The sequence below is a fragment of the Lepisosteus oculatus genome, chromosome 6 (assembly GCF_040954835.1).
Source record: "Lepisosteus oculatus isolate fLepOcu1 chromosome 6, fLepOcu1.hap2, whole genome shotgun sequence".
NCBI classification, from domain to species: Eukaryota; Metazoa; Chordata; class Actinopteri; order Semionotiformes; family Lepisosteidae; genus Lepisosteus; species Lepisosteus oculatus.
In genome coordinates, this window is record NC_090701.1 from 40,809,299 (window position 1) to 40,826,574 (window position 17,276).

Genomic DNA, 17,276 nt, shown 5'->3' on the forward strand with positions numbered 1-17,276 from the left:
TAGGGGGGTAAACCTTAATAAAGAGAGATTGTGTTCTAAATGGGAATGGAACATTTTAAAAACTTTTAAAAGATGGAGAGTGGGACTCGTGATTTTTTTTTTCTGCGGTTTTTTAAAACAAAATGTCTCATGTGGCCAAAATGAGACAAAATGTCTCATAGTTCCATTCGCTGGCCAGTGTCTAAAGTGACCTTGTTTCGCTGCATGTTTATGCTAATGATTCAGGAGAGCAGCAGAGATGCCTGCTTCATGATTCCTGTCCTACATAATTCTGCCTCTAATTTTAGTCTGGTGTTAGAGCAGGTAAGTAGTACACACAGATACATATTCAGTAGGCCCCCTGACTATGTAAAACAAGACAACCAGTAAATCTAAAATAGAGCTTTGTTTTATAATTGTGAAGGCTATTTAAAAAAAAAAAAGTGTAGCTCTGGGAATCTGTGTTTTTGGATTTCTGAAACCAGGAGGTTCCTGAAAATAAAAATAAGTACATATCGGACTCACCCCTCCAGTACCACCGTTTGCATTAGACCCACTCTGTGCTTATGAGGCCAGTCCTGGGTCAGTCCCCAGCTGCCTCGAATTTAGGTCAACATTTTGTTTTCTCTAAACCCCTCGTCACGCTGCACTTCTGTGGCAGCCTGGCGCCTTCATACTTGGGACTGAAAGGCCGGTCTGTTGGACTGGATGTCTGGACAGTTTTTGTTTGGTTTTGAACTGCCTCAGTATCGACAAAATCCAGGAAAAGTTTCTTTCGGTCCTTTTAAGAACGGGGCAGCTTTTTAATTATGTTGTGATGCAACAGAACGTATTGTTAAGTGTTGGAATCTAAAGTAACTGGTTATGCTGTAAACATTGTCAAAATGACCGCTAGAAATACACTCTAGTTTAAAAGCTTTTGTATTGCCTAAAAGAAAGAATATATGAACTCCTAATCCTATCCTGAAAAAGGTCATTTGTCGCTGTTAAAGGCAGTATTAAAGGGCTGTTTCATGTTGTGTTAAAACATGCTCAACTTGTCAGATCAGTGCACGGCTCATCTTCCAGGTGCAACATTTCAACTTTTTTTTTTGCTTGCTGGTGGATCTGGGTGTGGTCTGTTGCCTGCGCATGTCACCGCGAGTGCAAAACAGTCAAAAATGATCAGACTAAACCGTTTCAAAAACAAATCCAAGTCAAAAACAGACATGGAACCGACGTCATGTTTCTGCATTTTAAAGATTTTATTTGCTTCTTCTTCAGGACTTGTGGCATATTGCACAAGGAGAGCTTGTCGGTTGTCAGTGAGATCCAAGATGCTGCTCATTTCTCATTTGGCGCTGTAAGCACCCGGCGAACCGAAATCGCTTCGGACGTCAGTGTGCCTTTAAGCCTTTTAAGAGGCGAGCCTGCGGGAAGTGGGTCTCAAAGGGCGACGCCCACTGCTGTAATTCCGTTTGTTCAATCGGCTTTGCCGGCGGAGGAGCTGTGAAATACAGGCTGACAGGGCAGATTAGCGCGACGGGCTCCGACTGTGTCTGCACATCTGTCGCGCTGCGGCGTGACGGCGTGTCAGCGGCTGGGGGGGGCTATGTGCCCGCCAGGCAGCGGCGTGCGGGCGGAGGGCGGAGGAGGAGGGTGCGCTACCCCGTTTGACCCTGAAACTCTCCCCCTGGGAGGAAGCCTGTGGGGTTTCCTTCCTGCTGCCCTGAAGACAACCGCCGATAACGCTCCTTCCACTGAGGGAGACAGAAGGAAGGGTAGTGCAGCGTGATAACGGCCGAGCTGAAGGACCTGCGGTGACCTGCCGGCCCTGCTCTTTCAAAAAGTTCCTGCTTGTGTGCAGATTAACCCCAGAAGCGCACGTTTTAGTAGGTGCTTGAAAATAACACATTTGTAGCCTTTACCTTGGTAATGAGATGGGAAGTTTTTCTTGCGCACATTCCTCGGATGTATTTTCCACAGTTCAGCTGGTTTCGTAGCCTGTAACCTGTTGACTGGGGGGGCACAGGTTTGCTGAGCTCAGGGATGGAAATTATGGGGAGTTATTTTCAGCGTCCGTGTGCCCTTACAATTGCATGAGAAGGTTAAAGGATGTGCTCAGTTTTTTTTTTTAAGGTCACGGGAACAGTACTGCTTCAGGCACAAAATAAATCGGGAACCCTGATGGTAGGAATGTTTTCTGTGTTGCTTAGTTCTTGGCATCTTTTTTCCCCCCTGTTTAAAATGACTTGAAAGAAAGCAACTTCATTGATTGAATTTGCAGGATATAGGACAGTGTATTCTCCAGTTTGGTTTCGAATGCTGGCAGCATGTCTGCAGTACAAAGTGTCGAATGCCCAGAACATGATAAAAATTCACATGACCTTGTTTTCTAGTTCTTTATAGCTCGTGTTTTCTACTCCCTTGGTCTCCTGTAGCCTTGACTTCAGAGCTTCCTATTGTGAAATCGACACACTTTAAAAAGCCAGTCCGAGTGGGTCAAAATGTACGATTCAGATCCTCCGATAGAGACAGCGGTTTTTATTGATCAGAAATCGTTCTAGGCCGTTAGGATCCGTGAAAGAGGAAGCGCTCGAGAAGACTTGAGCTGCCCCGGCAGGGAGCGGGTGGAAGAGACGTCCTGCGCAGTGATGCGCTCGATCTCTTTGGCGTGTTCCATGCAGCTGCTCTCCTGACAGCTCAGGGCAGAGCTGGCAGCAAGACACTTTTTTTGCGCACTAACCTTTAATGACGGCTTTTTCCGCAACACTTGATCAGCAAGGTCCCCGCAACAGGTTTAAGCCGTTAGAATGTTACGATCTTAAAACATCGAGTGGCTTGGAGTACAAATGCATTGGTTCTGTTGATTGTTGGAAGATGCTAATTTTTTTTAATCTGAGAACACACAGTTGGGTAACATCATTAATGGAAAGGCTTCGCTTTACGGGAGGGCAGACAAAGAGCAAATTCACCCAGTCTAATACTGATTGTGGTAATCAGTGAAAATGGATTTTTAATTATGTCTTCAAGTTTTCTATAATGACTCTCCAGTACACATTGCCGTGTTGCAACCATTGAAAAATGCCACTTTGTTTAAAGCAGAATAGCTAGCTCCAGAATCAGGCCTAAGCTTTTGAGTCGTGTTCTCTAGACGGGAAGGTTCCCCTCGATATTTTTAATGCAGTTTTGTGAATTGCTTTGTAGTTGAAAGATGGAGGTTTGGTTGAACTTTTTGTCATGTGCAGCGGCCACCTCGGACTGGCGGTGTAGTTCCCATGGTCCAGGAAAAGAGCCGACCGGTCAGCCTGACCTCGGGAACAGATGGCCACTCTAGCGTTGAGGACTCTCGAGAGGAATCTCCCCTCATTCCTGCAGGCTGTTGTCAGCTGTTGCATCTGTTATTGCAATCCGATCAAAAACAAAAGGCTCAAGTTCTCAACATGCCTGGAGATTTCCTTTTTCTGTCTGGAATAAATTCCCTACCTTCTATAGCTCTTTTCTGGACACTCCACTCAGAGAGCTTTACGGGTAATGGGGATCCCCTCCACTACCCCCAGTGTCCGTCCCCCCCACCCCCCCCCACCTGGATGATGTGACAGCAGTCGGACTGCGCCCGTGCGCTCAGCACACAGCAGCTCTCAGGTGGGGAGGAGAGCAGAGTGATGAAGCCAGTTCCGAGATGGGGACCATTAGGAGGTCATGACTGGTAAAGGCCAGGGGGATATGCCCCTACTGTTTTCCCATTTACAAATTAATCAGAAATGTAAAGGATTTTTTTTTTCTAGAAGAAATGTTTTTCTAAACCGTGTCTTCCTTAAGAAGGAGGATGGTTTTGGTGGCTCTATGGTTTACCACAGTGATACCTCTAGTGACATTTGTGTCACAGCTGTGGTTTGTGAGCTGCATCTAGAGCCCAGTGTACGTGCTTAAGAGCCTTAAAAGGCCTTTCTCTCTTTAAAACATGCTGGCATAAATCTTAACACTACTGAATGACATGACAAATAGGCTTATAGACGCTGACCTATAATATTAACTGCTATGAAATATAATTGAAGCCTTTTTAGCTCTTTCCCAGGATTTTAAAAGTACTGTATATTTTGATGAGGAAATGACCTTTCATTTGTCATGCGTTGCCAGAATTTCTGGGAATTTTTTAGTGATCCTTCACATGAAATGGAAGCGTATATACTCTTATTCCTGTGTTACTAGGAATCAAATAGTTAAGCCAGTTTTGCTGTGAAGGGATTGAGGAAGTAGGGCACTGCGGATAGCCTTCTTCCTAAGAAAGGAAACGTGCTTTGTGTCATTGAGAATTGGAGCTTGAAAACTCTCTATTTTGAAGGTTAATGAAAACGGAGGAGATTTAAAAAAAAAAACCCTTGACCTTCTGTTACTTGTTTGAAAATTGGTTATACAAGTGCGGGTGTGTGATGGAGGATCCGAGATCCGCGAGACATCTGCAAAGATCTTGCCGGGTTCTCCATGGTACCAAAAACAAGGTTGTGACTCTTCTCAAGACCGGCACAAGTGCCAGAACAGTGCCAGGCCACGCTGAGCTGTACCTTTTCTCCTCAGGCCCAGGACAAGAGGAAAGCCCTCGAGGAGACTAAAGCCTACACGACTCAGTCTCTTGCGAGCGTTGCTTACCAGATCAACGCCTTGGCCAACAATGTCCTGCAGCTGCTCGACATCCAGGCCTCCCAGCTGCGGCGCATGGAGTCCTCCATCAACCACATCTCCCAGGTCAGTGCGCAGACCCTGTTTTTTCTCGGTGCAAGTCAGTGGAGCCGATGTGATTGTCTAAGGAGTGCAAATTGCCCCTCTAACTCAATTACTGTGGGCAGTTATCCCATAGTGATGGCACCCAAGGTTAGCGGCTGGTTTACTTATTGAAACGCGTCATCCTAAGTATTACTTTTTTTTTGGCGGGTAATTTTGGACTTTCTCCCTTTTCGGTAACGAAGGCAACAACATATTTTAAGCAGGGAGCTGCGTCGGCATGCGTAGGCTGCCAAGGAACAAGTTAAAGGTTTATTCCATAAATTGCTACTGCTGAAAAAAGAAGAAAGGAAACTGCTACTGAACTGCTCCAGCCTACTTCTGCTGCGACCTACTGTTCCTTCACACCCGAAGAAGGCTCTACAGCCGAAACGTTGTTTCCTTTCTTCTCTTTTCAGCAGGCAGTAAACCTATTACTTGTTCTTTTGCAGCCTACGCATGCTGAAGCAGCTCCCCACTGGAACTACTCAAACAGTCTAATTTGTCAATTAATCAGATGCTATGTAGGAATACTATGTATATGACATGAATGAGGAGACGCTGCTACTACATGGCGAGCAATAGGGAGAAAATACAAGGCGTGGAATAGAAAATGTGCTTTTTAATTTGACCAACCACAGAAAATAGTACCAAACTTCTGTGATAAACAGGGTCTGCTAAAAAATGAACAATCCTACGTTTGAGTTATTCCATATTACAGCTCTTACATCTGTGGGGTTTGCTTGAGATGTGGGGCCAAGATGAGCAGTTCAGGCTTTTCGGACCCTACAAATGTCCTGGCAAAAAAAGTTTTTTTTTAATCTTTCTCATTTTTGTTTTTTTGTCCTACTGTCCTCCAGTGTTTCACTCCCAGCCCCCCTAATGTCGCATCCAAACTTTTCAAAATTGCACATAAAGGGTTCTCATCTTTTAATTTACAAGCCCTCTCCCTCTGTGCCCTCAGTATCCATGGCAATCTGTACTAAAGATAGCTGAAGGAATGAAAAGTCTCGGTCAGCAGACAAATTTATTGATGGTCTGGCCTAGAGCAGCCGTGCTTGTTAGCCTTTTTTTCATTTTTCTTCTGGGGGGGGGGGGGCCCTCTTTTAAGCCTTTTACTAATGGAGAGCAAAATAACCCTGCTGCAGCCTGCTGGAGATGAATTTCTTGTTTGCAGTATTGAAAACCCTGCAGTGTTTTTATAACCACAGCTTTGGTGATAAGATTTGAACTCGCGGATGGCCACATATGGTGCAAACTGTCAAGTGGGGTTTTGCGCTACTGATTAATTGGCTCATTTATTGAATTGATCAGTTGGAGAACACCGAGTGTAAAAAGTACATCCATGACTCATTTCTGATGTGCCCGGGTCTGTTCTGTGCTCCTGGCCTGCGGTGTCCTGCTGTGCCGCTAAAAGAAAGTTAAAAGCGATGGATGGGCCCCGTTATCGGCTGTGCGCAGCGGGGAGGGGAGACTGACTGCGATTTGCCTGGTTCCTGGCCCGAAGGCAGCTGGCCCTTTGATGTGATCGTTACCGTCGGAGTTGGTGCGCAGACTGGCTTTCACGGGAGGAACACGGACAGATCTCAAGACCATTCTGGGTGTGAGCACGGATGAGTGTTGTGTGGTCTCCAGCTCAAGATCTCACTTTGGTAACCCCTGTCCTTAGCGAAACGTACTGTCAGCCTCGTGACGGACTACGTGCACCAGGCACAAAATATTTGTCGTGTTCTAATAGAACGTCAATGCCAGTGAAGCTTAAAGGGGTTTTATGAAACTGTTAATAAAGTCTTGGAACAAGTAGGGGTTTATTCCAGGCTGAAAAGAGAAGAAAGGCAATGCAACGTTTCGGCTGTGGAGCCTTTCTTCTCTCTTCAGCCTGGAATTAACCTCTACTTGTTCCTTTGCAGCCTACGCATGCTGACGCGGCTCCCTACTTGAACTATTAGTAACTAAGTCTTGTATAAGAAGTAAAAGTATTGCAAGTAATTAAGTTTTTTTTTTAAATTGTGGTTCATCCTAGGAAATGTGATTATATCTGTAAACTGCTATGGCTCTTATGTCATTTCTTCTGAGCATCTGCCCTGTGGAGCAGAAAATGGAGTGTCCTGGTTTAGCTGCTCTTTGGCAGGGCCCTAGGATGTGCATGCTGTAGGTTGCGGTGGTCGCAGAGATGAGGGGTGTTGTGCACTCGTTTCTGCCAACTTGGCAGCGAAGGGCCTCCAGTTGACTCCGACAACGGACGTCCAGTTCACGGAATCCATCCTCCTTCCTGCATACCTAAATCCCATTCTTGTCCTTCCTTTATCCCTGTCAGGTTAAACCTTTCTGCTCACCCGTCCGTCTCCTCTGCCATTTCCAGCTCTTTTTGCTCTCCCAACGAATCGGCGAAGTTCTCATACTTGGGTGTTGTGACCGACGTTGCGCCAGCGAAGTCTGTTTTGCAGTCGCAAAAGGAAGAAATAAAAAAAAATGAAGTGTCGTCGTACCTACTCCAGTACATGAACTGGCTGCAAAAGACTGCAGACAGTGAGGGCTTTGTGTGCTTACAAGGGCCTGTGGCAGTGAGTGATTCTCTCTCTTGCTTTGGCTGTAGGGTGCCAGAGAGTGCAGTCAAGACCATAATAATGCCCTATTCTGCTTCAGCAATCTCTACAGGGCGACATTGATGATCGCGGCTTAAATTATTAAAAAGGGGAATCCTAAATGAGCCTTCCAGATGAAAACCAAGATTTGAGTAGTGTCAGTGTCGCAGTGGTGTGGAAGAAAGCACAGATGTCTCAGTTTCTGGGTTTCAGGATCAATTCCGGGTGGGTTTCTCAGTTTCCATAGATAGGCTTTATTGGCTTCCCTGAATGGTCCCAATTTTGCACGGCCCTGCATTAGACTGGAGTCTCGACTGGAAGGAGAGTGGTCGTGTGCTCTCAGTCCCTCCTTCCTTATTACTCTGCCTTGCTGTCACCCCTACTTCAGGATCCTTGGATAATGCTGTCAGAGTACTATGAAAGGAGGAGATCAATCTTTAATCAGCACGGTAGTGAGAGACATTAAGATCTTTTCCTCATTGCACGCTTAGAAGCTTAAAGAAGTTGAAACGCCACCCTGCTGCAGTGTTGATGGAGGCAGTTGACCTACATTTACTGAAAAGCGGGTTTAATTCTTCTTGCTTATAATAAGTGTTTTGCTGGGTAAAAAAGGGTTGCAAATCGGAATATTTCTAATTGAACTTGTGCAGCTACAGTTATTTGGAAATACTTCTGTAAATGGTAGCGTCAGCCAAAACAGACCAACTATTCTTTGTGCTTCATGGTGACTTATTTTGAGTTGCTTTTCCTGGAACCTGTTGGATGTTAGGGGGGTGTTGTGATCTTCCTTTCAGTAGCAAATAAACGAGCACGGTACACAATGAATGCGTTTCGCCTTCAGACTGACATTTTAGAGTGTCATTCTACAAGTCTTGAAGGGTTACAGCTCTTTTTTTCCATAGTGGTGATGACAGTGCTGTGGTAACTAAAACGCCTTTCCTTGTGGGCTGGTGTCACCCTGATATCGGGCTGCTCTGCTCTCCGTCCTAGGCTGTATATATATATGATGTAAGTTCTGTAGAACGGGCTTAGTCTGGGACTTTAATTTTAAGTTTTGCTGTTGTGGAAAGGGTGTGAATGAACATTAATTAATTAGCTTTTTAAACTTGAGGAAAATATTTCTGCCATCATTGATCATCAGGTGCTACTCGTCTGGCTTTGCCTTATTTGATCAAACAGTGTTGCAGTTGCAGGGCTTGTGGGATTGTTTGCGTAAGAGCAAATGAATCTCTTCCGAACAGGAAGCCGAGATCCCAAGATAGCTGATCAGTCTCCATTTCTAATCTGGGGCAGAACTCTTCCCCAATTTCACTGCTCTGACAGCGCGGTCCTTGCTAATTCACAAGTTTCTTCAATAACGGCATATCCCTCTGCGACTGGGCTCCTGGTGTGAAATCACTTTGACTCACGTCTTCCCTGACGTCACGTTAGGTGTGAGTCTGAAGAGCAGTGATACTTTGCGTTTGAGAGGTTTTTTTTTCCCGTTATGTCTTAATGTGCCAAAGGATTGCTTAAAGAGCAGCTGCTGAGAGCCGGGGACCTGTGTTAAAATGACTGACGGCAGTTAAAGAGCTGCATATTGTTATACATTTCAAAGTCTGCGGGATTTAAAGAATTTCTAGAGGGGGATCTGCGTCACAGTGCCTTGCCTGCAAAGGAGCATTTAACGCTGAACTTTGCATGGTATAGGTAAGTGTCAGATTGGGCTTGCTTTCTTGAGGATCAGAAGCCTGCCCCGGATTTCAGAAATGGCTGGCGGGAAACTCCCTTCAGCTTCATGATCTGCCAGAGGCCTTCGAGCCCTTGCAGCGGCCTGCACAGTAAGCATGCCTCCCGCCCAGCTCTGACTCAGTGAGCAGGACACCCTGAGGACCGGTCATTTTCCCTTTCACACACAAACACAGCCAGGAAATGGGTGGGGGCAGGACTGTTTTATTTGCACGTCGTTTTGCAGCACACACAATTGTCTGTTCACGTTGGCACTCTTCAACAGTTTTTCTCGGTGTTGGCAAGGGTACCTTTTGAACTATTTTAGTGTTTGGATTAGAAGTTTTTTTTTTTTCCTCCCTCTCATCAAATGGTACATGTTCTGTCTTAGGAAGTGTATTGGCTGAAATAAGTGCATGTTAGCTGGAGTACCCTGCGCTGCTCTATCAGGCAATAAATCTTCTTCACATGAACCTCTGATAAAGCTACACCCAAAGGACATACCTGTCCTATTTATCCTAGTGGAAGATTGTTCCGTGTTTAATTTAGAAGAAAATGTTTTTAGATCTAGGTTGCGTTTTAGGGGTAGTTTTTTATTCTCCTTTCATTTCCTAAATGATGGTGGTGATTTTTATCACTTTATTTTTTGATTCAGAAGGATAGTTGTTTTTCTGTACAGGTTTTCCATACAGTAGTTTTTGCAGAAGGATTTTTTTAACCGATTCCTCAATACGAGAAAGTAGTTATGACAAAGAGATGCAAAGCAGTTTTGGTCTTGTCAGAGAAATGCGGAGCCTCTAAGCTTGTGCAATCAATCTATAGAACAGTCAGAACTTTATTGCTGCAATATTTAGCTAGCCGGTCATAATAGTCTCAGCAGAAATGATTATGCATGATAGAAGACTGAAACGAAATGCATTTTAAGCTAGTGTTTTGCTCTCTACTGTAAAAGGTGAATCTTATTAGACTGCTCATGACAGGGGTCCTTTAACTTGAAGCATTGTGATGGGGAGGGGAAAATTTGGAAGTGTCTTTTGTCTCCCTGTTTAATGAAATGAATCTTAATGGTAAAACATCTGGTTTAAACAAAGATCAGCTGTCAGTTTTAGTGGGAAGGAATGACGACTCAAAATTATGCCAAGGCCATCTGAGAGCCGAGAGTGCTAAAAACAAAGTCTTGCTTCGTGGTAAAGTTGCAGTAATTGTTTTAACACATGAGTGAGAAACTAGCATCGGTTTTTCTTCGCACTCCCGAAGGTTCAGAGTGTAACGAACTTTGTATTTCCAAACCATTCCAAATCAACTATTTTATAATGCTTTCTGAAATGGAATTTCAAAAAAAACGTTTGCTAGCATGTTTTCTAAAATCATATATTTTATCTTGAAGGTAGGGAAGTTTAAACAAGGGCACATCAGATGATTTTGTAAATGTTTTAGTATCAAAATAGCCTTATTTCTGTAAGCAAATCACCTCCCTGGCTGACCCTTCTCTTACTCTGACGATCAGGGGCATACTATTCATGTCCAAAAAGTCTTCAGATTTAGAGTGGATACGTTCTTGCTCTTAAATAGTAGAAAGATCTAGCTTAAGTCATTCTTTCTTGTTTAAAGTCTTCAATTTCAGTAGTTTAGCTGATTTACTTCTGTTTTGTAATGTGTGCTCTCAATTACACTTCCTCCTTAGAGGTTGGTGGGGGAAAAAGTGGCTTGAGTTGGCAAACGAGAGCAATTTCACTTATTCATTCTTATCTGAGCATTAAACAGTTTAAAACATCAAATCTTCTGTCCTTCACATCACAGCTCTTTGGCGTGGCATAAGAGACGAGGCATTCCTCATATCTTTTCTGGACACAACAAATCCAGGAGCTAGAAAAGGAAAAAAAATCGTAAAGAAAAGTTTTTGTTTTGACATGTGGTCACAAATTTATTTCCACATGATAATGGGGTTTTGTTGATTAGGATGCATTTATACTTTCTGCTTTAGGCTAAAATTGCACATCTGATTGATGCCAGTAATCAATAGGAGAAAATATGCACAATCTTTATAATCTTGCTGCTGAAAGGGGCATTATACTGGAGGCCTTTGATAAATGTTTTTAGATTATAGGTATGAAACTTACCAAGCGGTAACAGGAAATAACACGTGTGCTCTTGCACTGCTGTTCTGTGAGCTGAAACTTTTAGCTGTGGTCAAAATTTGAGTTTTTAATTCCAAAAATAATCATGCAAAGCGTGTACTATTTTTAAGCTCAACTGTATTTGTGCAGTAACCACAGAATGGCGGTGAATAAGTATTTGGTTCGTGCTGTGCATGCTGTAATCATTTTGAATCTACTACTGGATTGGAGGATAATTTGATTCTTCGTGGGTGTGCTGCTTCACATTGCAAGCATTTCTGTGGATAAGATTCTGAGCCTTGTTGAATTGCTGAAACATCTTTATAAGCACCATATACAGTATCCCTTTTTTTCCCCTGAGCTCATAATAAAGGCCTAATAGAAAAAGGGTCTCCAAATGGGTTTTCTGTGTAGAAAAGGGTCTCCAAACATGGTTCTGATGAGGCCTCATCCATCATAATCACCTCTCCTGAGACGATTAGGTACAACTTGTTCAAGCAGCTGATCAACTAAGCATGCAGTTTTTCAATGGAGGGGACCCTGGTCTTCAAGGGTAGAAACTTTATTTTCCATTCCTTAATCGAACTCCACCTTTTTAATTTATAGTAGTTGAATTGTTTCAGGCCTTAAGTTACAAGACCTGCTGGACTGATGCTTATGAATTCCATTTCGAATGTTGATTTGTTCTTTAACTGTTATTTACTCTATATAGGTAGTGCAAGAGAAATTTGCACTGATTTATGTAAATCTTGAAATGACTTTTAGGGCTATTAGAGCTAGGTTTTAACCCAAGCTACCTAACTAATGACCTATATACAAAAATCAACCTGTGTGAAACTTAATAAACTTCCATTTGGTTTAGGAGAAACTGTTTCTGAGTTATGGGGATGCAGGAATTCCCACAGAATCCTCCCTCATGTAGGTTACATATGATGCTGTCTGCACCTGAAGCACATTGCTGTTTCATGTCTGTGCTTTCTGCTGTCGAGCTGCTGTTTATAGACCCGATGCAAATGCATGAGATGTGCGAGACCTGAGAGCTTCGCGATGATGACACACCTTTTGGCTGCTCGCTGGCAGCTGATCTAGCTGCGAGTTCCTGCGAAAGAGTATTCTTGTGTATGTTTTGTTGGTCATCCGTTTGGCTAGGTGCCCTCCCCATTCTGCGTACAGCTCTGTGGGGGAACCCTGGGATGTTTTTCCCACATTCCTTTGTGGAGCCTTTTCCTCGTGACAGAACTGGAAAAGAGCTGGAGGTTCTTTGTGGACCCGAGTCCGCGCGTTCACTTCCTTGCTAAGTAAGTCCCCTAAATAAAGGCATGCATGAGAGGAAACGTCTGAGGCTCGCGTCCCGTTGCTGAACCGTTACGTAGCCCAGAAGCGCTCGTCTCTTGGGAGCGTTTTGCAGAAATGGATTCCTAAAGGAAGTAATGTCAGTGCTACGCTAAGAGAGCAAAGAAATGAAGCGAAGGAGTCCAGAGTGTCGGAAGAGAACAATGGTCTTCATTTTCCCATCATGTGCAGTAACTCCTTGAGTGTCATGAGCGGCCATTTGGATGGCCAGGGCTGGGGGGGGAAACCAGCTCCAATGTGAAGCGCTGTGGCAGCGGGTCACTTAACAGCTGGCCAGTCCAGTGTGGGAGTCGCATCAAGGAAGGAGCCGAGCATTTGTCGTCAAGCCCCACACGGTGCCACTCGTGCTGTAGTTACCCCATCGCGTCCCACCCCACCGAGCTGAGTTTCCCCAAATATGTGGGTAATGCAGAATTGGCTTGATGATCTGAAGGGCGCGAGGTGGGTGAGAGTATACGCTTCCAGTGCTTCAGGAAGAAGACGTTTGGTCAGCGCAACCACATGATGTCTATTTTTAAGACTGCAGGCAGTACAGGCGTGTAGTACATCCTGGTAAACCATGCATAACAAATATTAGGAACAGACACTCCTGAAGTTCGCCCTTTTATTTTGCCTCGAATTGCATATTCACGTGATGTCATCAAGCCTGGTTTTCAAACATTCACCGAGATTTATTAGATGAGATATAATGAACAGGAAGGACGTTAAATTCTTTACCTCTTGCACTTCCTTATTTTTTTTTTTTGCCAACGGCAAGATTGTTGCCGGAGGTTTTCTCTTCACAACCACTTTTTTTTTAACGGAGTGCCCATCCCTTTCCCGACAAAACAGAATGACGTGTTTGCGTTTGCTGAAGCAGTTTTGATCCGATGATCACCAGGGTAAGGTGTTGTTTTTTTCTCCCCCTGTTCACTGCCAAGATTCAAGACTCCCGCCTCTCGGGGGGTAATTTTTCACTAAGGCTGACCAAGACTTCCTAATCCACTCCTTCAAATGTTGCATTTCTTAGAGCCCAAGACGTCTTCTCCTTCATTAAAATACGACGCTGATCGAATAAATACTTGGGATGGATCTGTGTAAAGAGCAGTACCAGGCTGTGCTGTCAGAGGGATGGGCAGCAGAAGCCAGACCTTTGTCGGTCATTACAGGTGTGAAGAGTTGATTTGAGAACTGGTGTCCTTGCTGAATTCTTCAGCAGGAGGGCAGGGTCCAAACCCTCTGGAAAGGGTGCCAGAATGTCTCCACAAATGAGATGGAGCTATCGAGAAGAAATTGAATGAACAATGCATAATTGAATTAAACCTTTTGAGCAACTGATTTTTAATTTCTTTCTGTATTTGGGCATGGGAAATCTCCTTTGTGTATTCTGTTCTGTTGCTCTTCCCTTGCTTTGTAAACAAGGCGGTTAACAATTAATGAATATGCGCAGGTGTGAATTGCACTGGGTTCAGCACTCATTTTATGAGTATTATTAGGGCTTTAGAGATCCATTGTTTGGATTGCAGCTAGAAACTAAACATCAGTAAGTGGGATTGTGAATCCTGGCTTCTAGTGCAGGGCAAATGCTTGTTTCTAACCTTCTCTTACTGTTGAAGAGCTGAAATGGGTTTCAAAAAGCAAGTGCTTCCATTAATGTTTCAGTAAGTCTAATTTGGCTAATTGAGAGCTCAGCTGGAAAAAAACTGAAGGCCCAGGGACGTTGCAGAGGCAGAATTGGGGAACACTACGCTGAAGACAACTTCAGAATTGGTTATCTTTTCGTTCAGGTAGGGAGGGGGCTCCCTGAGCTCTTTTAAGAAATGGACGGATGGAATATTTTGGTGATTTAGCTGCTAAACGACAATATGAGCAAGAATGGCCTCCTCTCTTTTGCACACCTTGTTCTTATTAACGTACGTTAAGTGCAAGGCTTTCAGAGAGGAAGAAGCACCTAGCAGACCAGCACAAAGTACTGAGAGGTAATATAGCATCTCTCCTTCTTTCAAACTTTAACTAGCCCAAAAGGAATGCTTCACAATTTGGATTAATATAAAATTAGTTTGAATTAAACTGATTAACTTAGATTAATAGTAACATGGGTGAGTTATAGGCGCATGAATTGGAACCTTTTATAGCAAAGTGGGGACGGGTCTTCATTATGTTTTTTTTCCCCTCCGCCTGTTCCCTAGGAAAAACTGTTCGTTTGCTTATCCCTTCCCAAACTACCATTTGTTTTTGTTATTCATCATTTTTCTTTGCTTGACGCTTTATATCCACCAGTTAATATGAAGGGGTTTGTTTTTAGCTCTGTAATTTGAGTTATTGGAAAACGTGACTCAGGCAGCTTATGGCAGAAAAGCTCCATATTAGGGAATGGAGCACTGTTCCATTAGTAGAAATTAGGTTCTTAAACTACATTTCTTAAGAAACTTGTTCACATCATTGCACATGTTGTAAAAAAGAAAGCTTTTGCCCTGTCTTTTTAAAAGATCTTAAACATCAATTCTCCTAACTGTGCCCTAAGTTAATAAATATCTGCTTTTATACTGTAGCTTATACAGCATAACACTAACATTCCCAGAGTAAAACACTAGCTATTTCTTCCTTTACTGCTGTTCTTTGTCTCTTTTAGTCTAAAGAAATCCTGTATGAGCTCTTAGTTTCCAAAAATGCTCATCTAACAGGCCTACTAGGGCAAACACAAGGTTTCTTTCATCTCGGAGGCGCTTGTTTCATGGGGAAGAACATGAAGATCTTCCTGTGAGTGATTCTCAGGCTCTTCTTTAATCAGCAGCCATCTTTTTTTTATTTTAAAGAAGACTGGTTACCTCGTATAGTAATTTAAATATGAATACCTGTCATTTAAAATACTTCACATTTTTGGCTTTGAAAAGTATTGTGTAGCTGACAGTTTTAAAGGATATTTTTTCACTTTTTTTTTTCCCTCTGCTTTGCACAGTCTCAGTCAGAGCCATGCATGTAGCCAGTGGTTGACAGTGCAGGCTACAGCCGAAGGGACATGATGGCTTCTGCTGAAATCCCTCAGTAGTCACTTGTTTGTGCATTGCTTCCCAGTAAAACACCTTTCCTGTTATCACTCTTAGGGCAACTCGTGAGCTCGCGTTGAGCTCCTCGTATTTGAATGTTCAGGCTTCCACATTTGAAACTTAACACGTCAGGTACAGCGGGGCAGATTAATAATAATTGCTTATATAGCGCTTTTCTGGACACTCCACTCAAAGCGCTTTACAGGTAATGGGGACTCCCCTCCACCACCACCAATGTGCAGCCCCACCTGGATGATGCGACGGCAGCCATAGTGTGCCAGAACGCTCACCACACATCACCTATCAGTGGGGAGGAGAGCAGAGTAATGAAGCCAATTCATAGATGGGGATTATTAGGAGGCCATGATTGGTAAGGGCCAACCTTCCATACTGTCTTCATGTTCAGTCTTTGATAAATTCCGCCTTCAGTCAGGATTCGTGGGAAATGGCATGTTCCTATTTGCAGGTGAAGAAGGATGCGTCTTAGTTTGTTCCAAGTGCCGCTTATGTACGAGTGAAGTAACACCTACAAGTGATAATGTGAAACTGCAGTTCTGATGGAGTGCCCTTGTTCTTTCATCCTTTGTCTCTTCACTTTAATATGGAGGTACTGCTTCAAGGAAAGCCGTAAAGTTACATAAAAACAGTCCAGATAATGAATGGTCACTCTTGTAGTTGTGCAGGGGTTTATTATAATAAGCCTCAAAGCAAAACTTCTCACTATTTGATATGGCCAGCAGCCATATCACCCTGCAACTCACAACTGGCAGCCCACTGAAGCTAAGCAGGTGTGAGCCTGGTCAGTACCTGGATGGGAGACCACCTGGGAAAAACTAAGGTTGCTGCTGGAAGAGGTGTTAGTGGGGCCAGCAGGGGGCGCTCACCCTGTGGTCCACGTGGGTCCTAATGTCCCAGTATAGTGACAGAGACACTGTACTGTAAACAGGTGCTGTCCTTCGGATGAGACGTAAAACAGAGGTCCTGACTCTCTGTGGTCATTAAAAATCCCAGGGCGTTTCTCGAAAAGAGTAGGGGTGTAACCCCGGCGTCCTGGCCAAATTTCCCATTGGCCTTAACCAATCATGGCCTCCTAATAATCCCCTTCTATGAATTGGCTACATTACTCTGCTCTCCTCCCCACTGATAGCTGATGTGAGGTGAGCGTTCTGGCGCACTATGGCTGCCGTCGCATCATCCAGGTGGATGCTGCACATTGGTGGTGGTGGAGGGGAGACCCCATTACCTGTAAAGCGCTTTGAGTGGAGTGTCCAGAAAAGCGCTATATAAGTGTAAGCAATTATTAATTAATTATTATTATTATTACTATTTCTGCGCGCGTGTTTGTGAACAAGGCCTTTGGGTATTGATGAAATATTCACTGTGCTTGATGCACTCCAGTGACTTTGTTGCAGACGCACTATATTGCCCACTGGAGTGAGCTGATCGGGGTCAGATGAGGTGATACAGCCCATCGAAAGTCACTTATGGTGAAAATCGAACAAGATACTAAAAAGCTAGTATGACCCACTAATAAAGAGAACAGCACATTCTTGCCTTAAGTTAAGGCTGGCGTAACTGCCCTGCCATTGCTCACGTGACAAGAGCGCATCAGATGTTCTCTAAATTTGTACTTCTTGCTCATGTCACGGTCTGCCTTTTGAGAGCAATAGCTGTAGGAAACCACGCACACAAGAATGGGGACTCCACAAATAGCAACAGATAAGCTTCAGTTTCTTTTTGTTTGCTAAATGCATTTCAGTTGGTCTTTT

General features: G+C 43.8%; 1 protein-coding gene across 12 annotated transcripts in view; it reads left to right on the forward strand.

Annotated features, from left to right (window-relative positions):
• Positions 1-17,276, forward strand: part of abi1a (abl-interactor 1a) — a 57,696-nt gene that overhangs the window by 12,254 nt on the left and 28,166 nt on the right. For all 12 annotated transcript variants that reach the window (XM_015353991.2, XM_015353992.2, XM_015353993.2 and 9 more), the window contains exon 2: positions 4,537-4,704. In XM_015353991.2, coding sequence (XP_015209477.2) covers positions 4,537-4,704 — 168 coding nt within the window. The remainder of the gene's footprint in view (positions 1-4,536; positions 4,705-17,276) is intronic.